The sequence below is a fragment of the Gambusia affinis genome, linkage group LG17 (genome assembly GCF_019740435.1).
Source record: "Gambusia affinis linkage group LG17, SWU_Gaff_1.0, whole genome shotgun sequence".
In the NCBI taxonomy this organism is placed as follows: Eukaryota; Metazoa; Chordata; class Actinopteri; order Cyprinodontiformes; family Poeciliidae; genus Gambusia; species Gambusia affinis.
In genome coordinates, this window is record NC_057884.1 from 3,619,568 (window position 1) to 3,633,942 (window position 14,375).

General features: G+C 36.8%; 1 protein-coding gene across 4 annotated transcripts; it reads right to left on the reverse strand.

The window, feature by feature from the left end:
- Nucleotides 1-1,095: 1,095 nt before the first annotated feature.
- On the reverse strand, nucleotides 1,096-13,842 carry LOC122819728. 4 transcript variants are annotated; one of them, XM_044096694.1, is made up of 9 exons: nucleotides 13,682-13,842; nucleotides 11,634-11,825; nucleotides 9,893-9,931; nucleotides 9,502-9,540; nucleotides 7,442-7,633; nucleotides 5,722-5,760; nucleotides 4,498-4,578; nucleotides 2,241-2,328; nucleotides 1,096-2,142 (listed from the first exon to the last, which is right to left on the reverse strand). In XM_044096694.1, the coding sequence occupies exons 1-9, from the start codon at nucleotides 13,758-13,760 to the stop codon at nucleotides 2,085-2,087; spliced, it is 807 nt and encodes a 268-aa protein (XP_043952629.1). In that variant the 5' UTR covers nucleotides 13,761-13,842; the 3' UTR covers nucleotides 1,096-2,084. The 4 variants fall into 4 exon arrangements, with proteins under 4 accessions (XP_043952629.1, XP_043952631.1, XP_043952630.1 ...); XM_044096696.1 differs by lacking the exons at nucleotides 11,634-11,825; nucleotides 13,682-13,842 and adding exons at nucleotides 10,033-10,067; nucleotides 10,243-10,660; XM_044096695.1 differs by lacking the exon at nucleotides 9,502-9,540 and having other exon boundaries at nucleotides 13,682-13,828.
- Between the last annotated feature and the right edge of the window lie 533 nt (nucleotides 13,843-14,375).

Here is a 14,375-nt window from a genome sequence, read left to right on the forward strand (position 1 = left end):
ACATAATTACAATGTAGGTGTTAGAAGGATCAGAGGAAGGGAAACTAGAATTTCACACCAACAGGAACCAAAATGAAACGATGCTTCAGCTAAAAAAAAAAGATTTTATGGCTAATGCAGGAAAAGCTTTTACAACCCTATTACTGACAACATCCGACTGAAATATTACTGATTTTGTCTCACGTCTCCATTTTTGATGGACTGAAAGAAAATATGAAAAACTTTCATCCATTGTAAACCTCTGATGTCACAGCCGTCTGACTTTCATCACTTTAAAAGAACAGATTACTCAGTTACTGAATACATGGTTCATTTACAGAAGGTGTCTGCTGCTGCTTTTTAAATTCCTTCAGATGCTGATTTAGAGCCGACGTTCACCACGGGGTTGGAAAAAAAGCTCGTCTCTGGAAACAGCCAGTCGTTCCACTACACCTGGATTTATGTGGAGCCTTTCTCTAACTAAACACAAATGACTGTGAGATGTATGCATCTCTTCTCCGCTTTGAAGCTCTGTCTCGTGCCTCATCGTCTGCATGAACACTGCTGAGTGTGGTCCGACCACAGCGACGTCACACATCAGACCGTCTAAGGAAGTGAGCTCATTTCCTTGCTGTGCTTTCTAATCGGGTCTGGTCGTAACACAAATGGATCGGTTTGTGTTTTACAGTCTGTTTATACAAGTGATTCTTAGAGATGGCTTCAGAGTCTTCCCTTTTTATTTTTTATCCTTTTTTTTTTTTTTTTTACTTGCTGAGCTGTTGAGTTAGTCGGGTGTCTTAAATTACTTGATTTTTGGCTACTTACTGCCACTTCCATTGAGTTAAATAACAAGGTATGATTACATTTCAGTATTGTGCTGATGACCAAGAAGGCTGGTACCATCCTCTGCTGAAAAACTATTTGTTACCCGTGAGCTTTTTAACATTCAGACATGTTAAAACCACAGACTGCGAATTGTTTTATTTGAGATTTTAGGTGACAAACAGGTGCATAACTGTGAGTTAGTTGTTGACTGGTTTAAACATAAAACAGCAAGCATCTCTGACTAGCTAGCTGTTAGCTGTTTGAAATAAACACACAATAACAACGAATGACTCAATTAAATAAAATGTTATATTTGTATTCAATTTATTCACTTCATTTAATCTGGAATATAAAGGTCAAATTCTAAAACGAGCAACAATCTGCATAATCTAAACAGAAGATCCCAGTTACTTCATGTGCTAACAGAGGAGTACATGCTGCTGCCTTCCTAACATTTCTCAATTTATTTTACTCAGCTACGAGAATTTAGGTTAATAACAAACCTAGAAATCAAAACAGTATCAAATAAGATTTAAAAAAAATTGACGTAGCACCTTGTTTTGGGCACATAAAACACACAAGACATAAACAGAATGGCTGCTCCCAACCAGCAGGGGGCGCACAAGAACTGTCAACTTCCTACACAGAATGCACACTTAAAATCTTTAAGGCAAAGTTACATTCATGAAAAACGAGCTTGCTTTTTAATGGATAAGTAATTTAAAACATTTTTTTTAATTCCATTCATCCATCCACAGTAAAACACACAAGTCAAAAAGAATGCAAGAAAAAAAAAAGTTTTACAAAATGGCTGTTGTCGTCTTCTGTATTTTTCCATGTTAACTTTAACCTATTGATGTGTTTGGAGGACATAAGCCAGACCCTGGTGAATGTTTTTCTATTTGCTCAAGGTTAAAAAAAAACAAAAACAAAAAACAATAAAAAAAAAATGGCGATGGCAGCATAATGCTGAAGGGGTAGCTGCCTGTGTTTGTACTGAAATCTAATTTAATGCACACTGTAACTGCAGATTAATCGATGAAAACATTGTAATACACATGAAAAATACATGAAATTGATCCAAAACAGTCATTTTGTTCAAGTTGGTCTTAAGAAAATAAACGAACAAAACAATATGGCAAATTTCAAACTAGGCTTCAAAACCACATTACTGAAACCAGATGATGGCATCACAGTGGGTACATATATAGGAAGTACAGGTTATTCATCGTTACTTCCTTCAACCTTGTGCTTCCTCTGACTGACGTTCTACATCACCGTCAGCATTTCATAGCTTCCAGTTCCTCCAGATCTCTTGGAGGAATCGGCTTGTTTCTCCTTAGATATAAGAACAGAAAGGCATTTTTTTTTTGTCAGTGCAAGCATTAAAACTTTGATATCGGAGAAGGATAAGAAAGCTCTGTTGACCAACTTACTGTCGATATAGGAAGAAGATGACGCCGCACACGATGAAGAATAGAATCACTCCGATTAAACTGATGCAAACGGTCATGCGTTCTCCTCCTAATGGGGAAATAAAAACACAGTCAGCTGAAATGATTTGTCTAGCGTCAATCCCTTCCTATGAGACATTATCCAGCAAAATTACAAATCTGCTAATTACTACAGTGGAATGGATTCTGCAGCACAGTTCAAAAAGTGTGGACTCAAAGATTACATTGTCGTTTTGTGCCGATTTTTACAGATCGCACTCGATTTATTGGCGCCTTCGGTGTATTTTGGTCAGAAGACACTGTTGTGAACCCGCCTTTCATTTCAATGGCAAACTAAGATTTGATGCTGCAGAAAAATAGAGAGTTCCAGGATCACCTTAATGAGTACCTAACACTGTAACATGCAGTATATCATTTAAATACAAACCAAGACTTTTTTTGGACATGTTGGAAAAATTCTGCATCACAACCAAATACTTATGCTTTACTCAACTCGGCATGCTGGATGCCTGAAACTGGAAGTGAAACTGATGGTGTGATAAACATTCAGTTCCGGATGGTAAGTTGACCATCGTTGTTTGTAGATTATTGTCAGTTGATGTATGTATATTAGTAATGATTATTTATCCATATTCTATTCATACGAAAGGTGATAAAAACTGGCTCTTTGCTGCTACCTTTTGGTCAGGTGATGCCATATTTTTGCTATTTAGAATGTTAACTACCTCAGTATGTGTTTCATGTCTGTGTTATTTTCAAGTGAACAATCTCTACTGAATTTTCAACGCGTTTTACAGCGTTTTCTAATATAATTGTGAAGAAATTCCTGCAGTAAAGAGTTTAAATTTGACAAAAAGCAAATAAATTAAAGGGAAACGATATCCGCTACCTCACTGCAGAAGCAGCGAGCCTGTACCCAACGGAGCAGAACGTTGTGAATTTCACATCCTCAATCCCAGTATACATACACTGTTCAGATCAGGAGTGTATCAAAAGTGACTTACATACTTCCAGGACACAGCTTGACTCTGTGTCCCGCAAAATTCCCTCTGTTTTCTCATGTTCAGACAAACTTAAAACAAGTTCTGAAAAAGGTCAGCATTTGTGGCGAGGATTGGCCAGAACTGCTGAAGCGGCGTGACGAGAGAACGTTTGAACAACAAACTCTCCACGCGGGTTTGATTTAAAACAAAAACCAAGCATGTGGAAGAACACCTAATGCATATTATTTATCACAGCAAGAGCTCCGTGTCGCTGTGGGCCTGCTGTCTTTTCTAAAACTCCCATGTTGGAATGCGTGGCGTGACGGACCTGTTGAGGTTCAACCTGGAGCTCGTCACTGGGCCCGTCGGGTCAGGTTATTGATCAAAAACATGAACAGACACAAAATTGACCTCCTTCCATGGCTCTCATTCTCCTTCCTCAGACATTAATGTGACAGAAAACCTTCAATATGAGCTGAACAGAAGGAAGCATTAAAGCGGACTCTGGACGACACTGCGTGATTGTGCCAAGAGGAATGTCCAGAGAACCTTCTTATGTCCGGCTGACAAAAAGAGGGTTGTTGAAAGTTGCACCACCAGGAATCACCAGTAGATTTACATACATACGTAGAATTATGTTACAATCTTTGAATTTTGGGTTTCATTTGCGTCTCAGTTGTGACCAATTCTTTGTGGTTGTTTTCTGGCAAGACATGTTATGAAGAGAGTCGACTTTACAAAACCCCCTTCCTAAACTCGCTGTAGATCACATTTTATCTTTTGCAGCAACACGTGTGCTATAAATAGATGGCTAAATATATCCAGTGATTCAACACAATATATATGTAATGCAACCAAGCAACCATTTTATTTACCTAAACACTTCCCAATTTGCCTTAGCAACAGAGAAGTGCAAGACTTAAATTCGTGAACCAATTTATCTCAAATACACAAACTTTCATAATTAATGTTTGTCACTGTGTGACTACTTCTGTCTTTTATTTCTTTCTTTTTGTTTTAAAGAAACGTTGCAAAAGGTACACACTGTTTAGCTGTAAGCTTTAATCTCTGCTTGGACGCCCACTTTCTTTCTCTCTTCCTCGCAGCTAATGATGAAATCGCAGAGATATTCCATTTAGAAACATCTGAAAAATTAACTGAAACTCAGCTTTTTAGAGAAGCAAAGTTTCCCACAGACCTGCCACACTCAGGCTTCAAATGATTTTCTTTCTTTTTCTTTTGGACTTCATTCTTACCCAGAGCGCTTGGCTCCGTGTTGGGAGAAGCTGCAGGATCAGAGGTGGAGGTTCTGACGCTCTGGAGGGTGGAGGAAGGTCCTGCAAACAGGAAAAGAAGATAGCATCAGCTGTTATGCTTTTTGCAGAACTATCTATTTATCTGCTAGAATTATTTCTGTCATCAGCCTTTTGCTTATTTATTCTTTGAGTTATTTTCAATAAAAACATCTTCACTCGTTTGTTCCACATATTTTTGCAATATATAAAAACCTGACAGTGTTAAAAAGTGCCGTAAAAAAAGTGTCTGCCCTCTTAAAGCATTTTAGGTGTTTCACTTTTTTCTTTTAAGATTCAGGTAATTGAACTAATTTTTGATGTTGGATAAATTCAACCTGAGTAAAGGCTGCAAAAACAAAGCAATTATTTTCCTTCTATTAAGAGTGGAAATCTATCCAAAGGAACCTGGCCAGTGAAAAGATAGTTGTCCCACCAGAACCTTGCTTGTGTCACAGCAACAGCAACCATCAAGTATCTGGTGATCAGACCGTCATTAATCACACACTGGACACAACACTTCATCCATCAACTTCACAGATCATCAGGTCATACAAATGTCATGGAAAATCATCTTAAGAAATCCGCAGAACCAATGACAGCAGGATAAACACAGAGTACAAATTTTCACTTTATCATGATGATCCATTGCTATTTGTGTAAAAAAAACAAACAAAAAAAAAAACACAGATTACCTAATTGTCATACAAAAAATAAAAAAACACACAAAAGCGTTTTACTGTAAAGATGGTTTGTAGTTTGTTTTGTTGCAACCTGAAGTGTGAAATATTTTGAAAACAAAATATGTGTATAGGTTTATGTCTGGTTGAACGATGTGTGTGCCCAGTTGATTTTTTTTTCTTTGTGAACCACTGCATTAAGTCAACCTGGAAATGTTACAGTGGATTTTAGGTTCTTCCTGAAATTCCACCCAGAAGCCAAATATCCAAAGCTTTTTCTGAATACTGTGTACACATGCAACAACCAGTGGTTGGATCCAGAATACTTTCTATTATGTAATTGTCTTGACTAATGAGAGTATCTTCATTTACAGTGACTTAGCAAACAGAAATAGGCTCCGTCTAGGAATCTGTACACTTGTTTGTGGCGTCAAATCAAAGTGCTTGCACACTGACAGCGACAGACAGAAATCATGCAGACTTGAAGAAAAGAAAAGCAGTTTCCTACCTGTGGTGGTGGCTGTCGATGACGGATAATTTGGGTCAGCTGAAACAAAAAATACAAAGAGAACAGAGGGCCAATCAACATTAAAATATAAAAGAGATGGTTTTGAGTTTTCAAAATAAGACTTTGTTAGAAGCAGCTCACAGATTTCCAGCAGTAAAATGATTCTCTGCTCCTCTCTGTTTAGAATAAATCCAGATTAGGTGAATCTAATCTTAGCTCAAGACAAATGCCACCCTGAAACAAATCTCATTTCAAAAAACCATTCCAGTGGTTTATGCTCACACCATTTTAAGAACCTTTAAGCAATAAATTTTTGCCACGATGCACATTAATGCAGACATTTGCAATTACTTTGAAAAGGAGCATTCCGTGTGAAACATATTCTGTGATTACGTGCAAATCATTCCCAATTGTTGGATCTGATAGTGAAGAAATGTAAAAAGTAAATGTATTAGTGGCTTAAGTGAATGCTGCCTAATTTAATTAACACTATGTACCACAAGTGTCAAACTCCAGTCCTTAAGGGCCGCTGTCCTGCAACGTTTAGATGTGCCTCTGCTGCACCACCTGAACAGAATAATTAGTTTATTAAGGCTCTGGAGAACTGATCTACACAAAGAGGAGGTGATTAATCCATTTCATTCCAGTGTTTTGTACCTGTGGAAGTTATCTATTGCAGGCAAGATGACAACTGAACTTGGGAAAACCGACTGTCACCCTTTGCTCTACAGTGAGAGCAGACCGACTGATGGATCAGTGACGTTAACAACTGACACCTCGCTAATTTAGCTAATTTAGCTAATTTAGCTAACTTTGATGCAATATCTCAGACAAAAAGAAAATCGGTATTGCCGAAAACTGGCAGGTCAGGCTTTTTAAGATTGTCTAGTTGATCTTTAAATACTATCTCTATCCTCATCTGCTGCCATCTTGGTTCTCAACAACATGGCAGTAACTCCTGTTTGCACAGTCTAGGCCTGTCACAATGACAACTTTTGATGGACGATAAATTGTCCCAGTAAATATTGCAATAAACGATAATATTGTTGTTTTGGGATCTTTTCCACTGACAATGGCATCATAGTGCAAGTTTGCCCTCTCAAAGACCAATAAATATACATTTTGTAAAGCTCTATAAAGATACTTTAGTTATCCAAAATAAAACATGAGGACCAAAAACAATAAATAAAACTGTAATAAGAAACCACACACAACCGAAACAATAAAACCAATGGAGCCTTTAAACAGAATCTCACCTCCAAAGTTTCGGACTGTCAGATTAATAAACAAAATGTAATAAACTGCTGCGTCGTCTGATTTCTGTGGCATGGAATTATGTTTTTGTTTTCCCCCACCTCAAAATAACAGATGGTCCTGTTCTGGTCTGTAGGTTTAGTTGAAGTTTCACTTCTTCTTCTTCTTCTTTGCTGCTTCATCTTTTTCATTTTCCACGTCTAGTTTGTACGTCTTGACCTACAGCTTCAGGAATATCTTGGATTTTGTTTTGTTTTTTTGGCTTTTCATCTCACTTGATTTTGTTTTTGTTGTTTTTCACCTCAGTTGGTTTTGGTTTCTTCTCACAAACAATGATTCAGATATTCAGTTGCCACCCAAAGTTTTCAGAATCAACTCAGATCTCCGTCTTTGAAATTAAATCTCTCGGCGCTAATATGATAAAGGTCCCTCTTAAAGAGATGAAAGAGAAATAAAAGGATCTTACTTATGCACTTGAATAGAGATTCAGTCCACTGTAAAACACCGTTCTTCTCCTGACATTTGATGAGGTTTGATGTTCCTGGTTTTCTCGTATAGCCTGGAATACACTGGTAGCGATATACACTGTTGTTCTGGAAGCATTCGTCTGTTCGTACAGTTAAATCTTTCGGAGGAATTGCTGGACATTTGCAGTTCTCTGAAATAAAAACACAGATTAAAATTTTCTAGCATTACTTCACCACTGATGTCATTTTAATGATCCCCTTTTTCGCTCTTTACACAATTTCGTCAAAAAGAAAGTTACGTGTTTCTTCACTTCTATCTGTACATATTATGACAAAGTGAAACTGATTTAGACTTTATCAAGAACAAATGTTTGGTTTAATCGACCCTCTGTAAAGGTGATCGCCTCTATAAAAGCAGGAGTTTCAGTACTGGAGCTTAGATAAATGTTTTGACAATGACAAAGAAGAAAGATATTAATAACTACAATTGTTGTAGCTGAACAATCTGGGAAGGGTTAGAAAACCACTTCTAAATGTTTTCACGTCCATCATTCCTCAGTGAGAAAAATCATTTATAAGTGGAAAACATTTAAAGTACGACAGAGAAATTTCAAAAACACTTCAAAACCTAATTTTTCTAAAAGAAAAATGAGAGTCCTATTAAAAATGGACCTCTGGAAATCCTAGAATGTTGTTCTTTGGAAAAGCAAACAGCAGATATCAGCACAACACCTCACAGGAAGTGAAAAACAGGGAGTTTTGAACCAACTCAAAAATAAGTTACTCCAATTTCCATCCATCCATCCATTTTCTGTTCACCCTTGTCCCTAATGGGGTCGGGAGGGTTGCTGGTTCCAATCTCCAGGTACATTCTGGGTGAGAGGCGGGGTCACCCTGGACAGGTCGCCAGTCTGTCACAGGGCATTACTCCAATTTCTTATGGCTAATTCTATTAGTTTTGCTCAACTATAATTCTGATTTCAGACTTATTAAAAACAGAATTATTAGCTGTAACAATTTAGAGTATTTTTTTGAAGTTCAAAGAAACATTTTTTTTCACTGATGTGATTTTTACTGATGTCTGTCGTTTCTAACTTTATTTTTGTTTAAGTATTTTGAGTTACTTTTAGCTGAAGGCGCAACATAAATAAAGTTGCCACATCTTGCAAATCATACTTTTTATCTTTGGAAAATCTTTGGCTTACTTGTGGTTTACTCGATCAGTAAACCAAAGATATTCTGAAATTTGATGCCATCTATCCGACAATCTGGGCCATCGGCAGCACAGTGACTCAAAACACAGCAGCAAATCTACAACAAAATGTCTGAGGGGAAAATGTAGTGTGTCAAAGACTGAAGTAAGACTACAGACCTAAAAATCATCGAAATGATGCGAGACTGTAGGATGTAACTTTTTCTGTTCACATGACATCGCAAACATAAACAAAAAACACAGATTACCTACTTGTCATTTCTTTCAGGTGCAACTTCAGCTGCTTTAATTAGAAGTTCAGTTTCATAATTATTTTTAGTCACTGTGTGACTACTTTGTCTTTTTATATTTTTTGCTTTAAATAAACGTTGCAAAAGGTGCAAAATTTATGCACACTATAATGAGAATATCCGATTATAGTGGGGCATTTAAGTAGAAGCATTTCTATGTCGATTCACAAATAACGTACTGAAGAAACTGAAAGGTGTGGAAAATGTAGTGAAACACTGAACAGTTAGAGACAAACATTAAAAAGTTTAAAGAATGTCACATTAAGCTGATCTGTAAAATGTTACTTTACATTTTAGATTCATGCTGAAATTTTAACATAAGGCCAGATATTCCTAACTTTCTGTGAGTATTTTATATAGGCAATCCAGAACACTTTCCAAATATATAATTCCCATGGTAACTAATTCACTCAGGGTAACTTAGCAACCAGAAATAGGATACAGCTCTCTGTCCCCAAAGCAAAGCAATCGCACATTATCAGATAGAAATCTTCATTCTAGCTTCAATAAGTCATGTTGCTTCCTTAGTACATAAAAAAGAAAATTAGTTTTTTACCCATGCTAGTCGTTGGGTGTGACCGATATTCTGAGTTATCTGAAACAAAAAAGAGAAAGAACACTATGTTCATCAGCTAGAAGGTTTTCAATTTTCAATGTGAAGTTCAAGAAGATGAAGCTAACAATTAGTCTAAGAAGGCCCAAGACAAATATCACCAAAAAACACCTCTAATCTCAACATCATTGAAGTGGTTGGATCCAGAATACTTTCTATTATGTAATTGTCTTGACTAATGAGAGTATCTTCATTTACAGTGACTTAGCAAACAGAAATAGGCTCCGTCTAGGAATCTGTACACTTGTTTGTGGCGTCAAATCAAAGTGCTTGCACACTGACAGCGACAGACAGAAATCATGCAGACTTGAAGAAAAGAAAAGCAGTTTCCTACCTGTGGTGGTGGCTGGCAGTGGCTGATAATTTGGGTCAGCTGAAACAACATAAAAAAGAGAACAGAGGGTTAATCAACATTAAAATATAAAAGAGATGCTTTTGAGTTTTCAAAATAAGACTTTGTTAGAAGCAGCTCACAGTTTTCCAGCAGTAAAATGATTCTCTGCTCCTCTCTGTTTAGAATAAATCCAGATTAGGTGAATCTAATCTTAGCTCAAGACAAATGCCACCCTGAAACAAATCTCATTTCACAAAACCATTACAGTGGTTTATGCTCACACCATTTTAAGAACCTTTAAGGAATAAATTATTGCCACGATGCACATTAACGCAGACATTTGCAATTACTTTGAAAAGGAGCATTCCGTGTGAAACATATTCTGTGATTACGTGCAAATCATTCCCAATTGTTGGATCTGATAGTGAAGAAATGTAAAAAGTAAATGTATTAGTGGCTTAAGTGAATGCTGCCTAATTTAATTAACACTATGTACCACAAGTGTCAAACTCCAGTCCTTAAGGGCCGCTGTCCTGCAACGTTTAGATGTGCCTCTGCTGCACCACCTGAACAGAATAATTAGTTTATTAAGGCTCTGGAGAACTGATCTACACAAAGAGGAGGTGATTAATCCATTTCATTCCAGTGTTTTGTAACTGTGGAAGTTATCTATTGCAGGCAGGATGACAACTGAACTTGGGAAAACCGACTGTCACCTTTTGCTCTACAGTGAGAGCAGACCGACTGATGGATCAGTGACGTTAACAACTGACACCTCGCTAATTTAGCTAATTTAGCTAATTTAGCTAATTTAGCTAACTTTGATGCAATATCTCAGACAAAAAGAAAATCGGTATTGCAGAAAACTGGCAGGTCAGGCTTTTTAAGATTGTCTAGTTGATCTTTAAATACTATCTCTATCCTCATCTGCTGCCATCTTGGTTCTCAACAACATGGCAGTAACTCCTGTTTGCACAGTCTAGGCCTGTCACAATGACAACTTTTGATGGACGATAAATTGTCCCAGTAAATATTGCAATAAACGATAATATTGTTGTTTTGGGACCTTTTCCAGGTAATACACTCACAATGGCATCATAGTGCAAGTTTTCCCTCTCAAAGATCAATAAATATACATTTTGTAAAGCTCTCTAAAGATACTTTAATTATCCAAAATAAAACATGAGGACCAAAAATAATAAATAAAACTGCAATAAGAAACCACACACAACCGAAACAATAAAACCAATGGAGCCTTTAAACAGAATCTCACCTCCAAAGTTTCGGACTGTCAGATTAATAAACAAAATGTATTAAACTGCTGCGTCGTCTGATTTCTGTGGCATAGAATCATGTTTTTGTTTTCCCCCACCTCAAAATAACAGATGGTCCTGTTCTGGTCTGTAGGTTTAGTTGAAGTTTCACTTCTGGCTTCTTCTTCTTCTTTGCTGCTTCATCTTTTTCATTTTCCACGTCTAGTTTGTACGTCTTGACCTACAGCTTCAGGAATATCTTGGATTTTGTTTTGTTTTTTTGGCTTTTCATCTCACTTGATTTTGTTTTTGTTGTTTTTCACCTCAGTTGGTTTTGGTTTCTTCTCACAAACAATGATTCAGATATTCAGTTGCCACCCAAAGTTTTCAGAATCGACTCAGATCTCCGTCTTTGAAAAGAAATCTCTCGGCGCTGATAAGATAAAGGTCCCTCTTAAAGAGATGAAAGAGAAATAAAAGGATCTTACTTATGCACTTGAATAGAGATTCAGTCCACTGTAAAACACCGTTCTTCTCCTGACATTTGATGAGGTTTGATGTTCCTGGTTTTCTCGTATAGCCTGGAATACACTGGTAGCGATATACACTGTTGATCTGGAAGCATCTGTCTGTTCGTACAGTTAAATCTTTTGGAGGAATTGCTGGACATTTGCAGTTCTCTGAAACAAAAACACAGATTAAAATTTTCTAGCATTACTTCACCACTGATGTCATTTAAATGATCCCCTTTTTTCGCTCTTTACACAATTTTGTCAAAAAGAAAGTTGCGTGTTTCTTCACTTCTATCTGTACATATTATGACAAAGTGAAACTGATTTAGAGTTTATCAAGAACAAATGTTTGGTTTAATCGACCCTCTGTAAAGGTGATTGCCTCTATAAAAGCAGGAGTTTCAGTACTGGAGCTTAGATAAATGTTTTGACAATGACAAAGAAGAAAGATATTAATAACTACAATTGTTGTAGCTGAACAATCTGGGAAGGGTTAGAAAACCACTTCTAAATGTTTTCACGTCCATCATTCCTCGGTGAGAAAAATCATTTATAAGTGGAAAACATTTAAAATACGACCGAGAAATTTCAAAAACACTTCAAAACCTAATTTTTCTAAAAGAAAAATGAGAGTCCTATTAAAAATGGACCTCTGGAAATCCTAGAATGTTGTTCTTTGGAAAAGCAAGCAGATATCAGCACAACACCTCACAGGAAGTGAAAAACAGGGAGTTTTGAACCAACTCAAAAATAAGTTACTCCAATTTCCATCCATCCATCCATTTTCTGTTCACCCTTGTCCCTAATGGGGTCGGGAGGGTTGCTGGTTTCAATCTCCAGGTACTTTGAGAGGCGGGGTCACCCTGGACAGGTCGCCAGTCTGTCACAGGGCATTACTCCAATTTCTTATGGCTAATTCTATTAGTTTTGCTCAACTATAATTCTGATTTCAGACTTATTAAAAACAGAATTATTAGCTGTAACAATTTAGAGTATTTTTTTGAAGTTCAAATAAACATTTTTTTTCACTGATGTGATTTTTACTGATGTCTGTTGTTTCTAACTTTATTTTTGTTTAAGTATTTTGAGTTACTTTTAGCTGAAGGCGCTACATAAATAAAGTTACCACATCTTGCAAATCATACTTTTTATCTTTGGAAAATCTTTGGCTTACTTGTGGTTTACTCGATCAGTAAACCAAAGATATTCTGAAATTTGATGCCAGCTATCCGACAATCTGGGCCATCGGCAGCACAGTGACTCAAAACACAGCAGCAAATCTACAACAAAATGTCTGAGGGGAAAATGTAGTGTGTCAAAGACTGAAGTAAGACTACAGACCTAAAAATCATCGAAATGATGCGAGACTGTAGGATGAATGAAACAGCAAAGAGTCGACCAAAATCGGTTTCTGACTGATAAAATCAAACAAAAACCAATCGCTTTCAATCTTAAGCAGGTGCTTCCACAAGCTGCCGGATCATAACATTTGAGTTTTTACATACTTATTTTGTGTGTGTGACAGCAGAAGTTCATATGTGTTGTTGTACGCTTGAAATGAGAAATAAGTCATTTTATGACCCGCTAAAATCCAGTCCGGACAAAAAAAAAAATCTTCATCGACTTTTTTTTTTTGCACCTGAAACTGACAACTCATCCTTTAAACTTCCTCTATACCTGAGTTCATATCAAACCTGTAATCTAGTTTTATATTGAAGATTAAATGTTTTCAGTTTACGTGGAAGAGTATCTAGACATCTACGTACGTTTTTTTTTTTTTTTTTACATTACATGTTAAGCCAACATGTAACGGTGGCTTAACATTAAGCCAACATTAAGGTAATGGACAGATGAAACCACTACTACCTTTAATGACCCCATTGACAAAGTGTAAATCTAAATTATAAAAACATTAATTTTAGAATTGACTATATTTAAACGTATATGCATATATACGTTCTGTATGAGTGACCTTTGTTCTAAAAAAAAAAAAAAAAGGTAAGTAGGTTAAACTTTAGCCCTACCACCGCTGGAGAGACGCGTTGCTCCGAGAAGACACACCATCACGGCACAGACAGAGGAGTAGATTCGATGAGGATCCATCTTCCAGCTGGAATGATTCTTGTACGACCATCGTCAGCGAGCAATCTTTATACCTCCACGGCAGCCTGCTGTAGAGGTATTACTTTTACTTTCACTCGCTGCGAAGACCCGCCTTTAAAAAAAATCACTCTGCCATATTTGTAGTTTGAATTGATTTGGTTATTGGAGAGGTTCTCATTAGTATTCAGGTGGCAGATGATGGTACAAGCGGGACAATCCAGCACACTTTTTACTTCCTGTACTTTCCAATGAGGCATTTCTTTTTGTCCAAACATAAGTATCCATAGTTCCATTAAAATGGTTTATTCTTTCATGTTCCAGTTTCTGTAATGTCCATGAAACACTTGCCTCAAGTTCAATATTACCAAATTCCAGTTCAGATCAATTACCAAGTCACACATTATTGGATAACGTTACACAGTCAAAAAATATTTACTTCTCACCTTCTTCATCAGCTCCATTGCAGCATGATTGAATGACATACGCATATGCAGATATTAGTAGTGTAACAGCGCCCTCTTGTGACAAGACGTTGCAATAACAGACATAACAAAATGTTTAAAATAACAGACATAACAAAATGTTTATCCCAAAATATTTGTTATTTATCTGTCT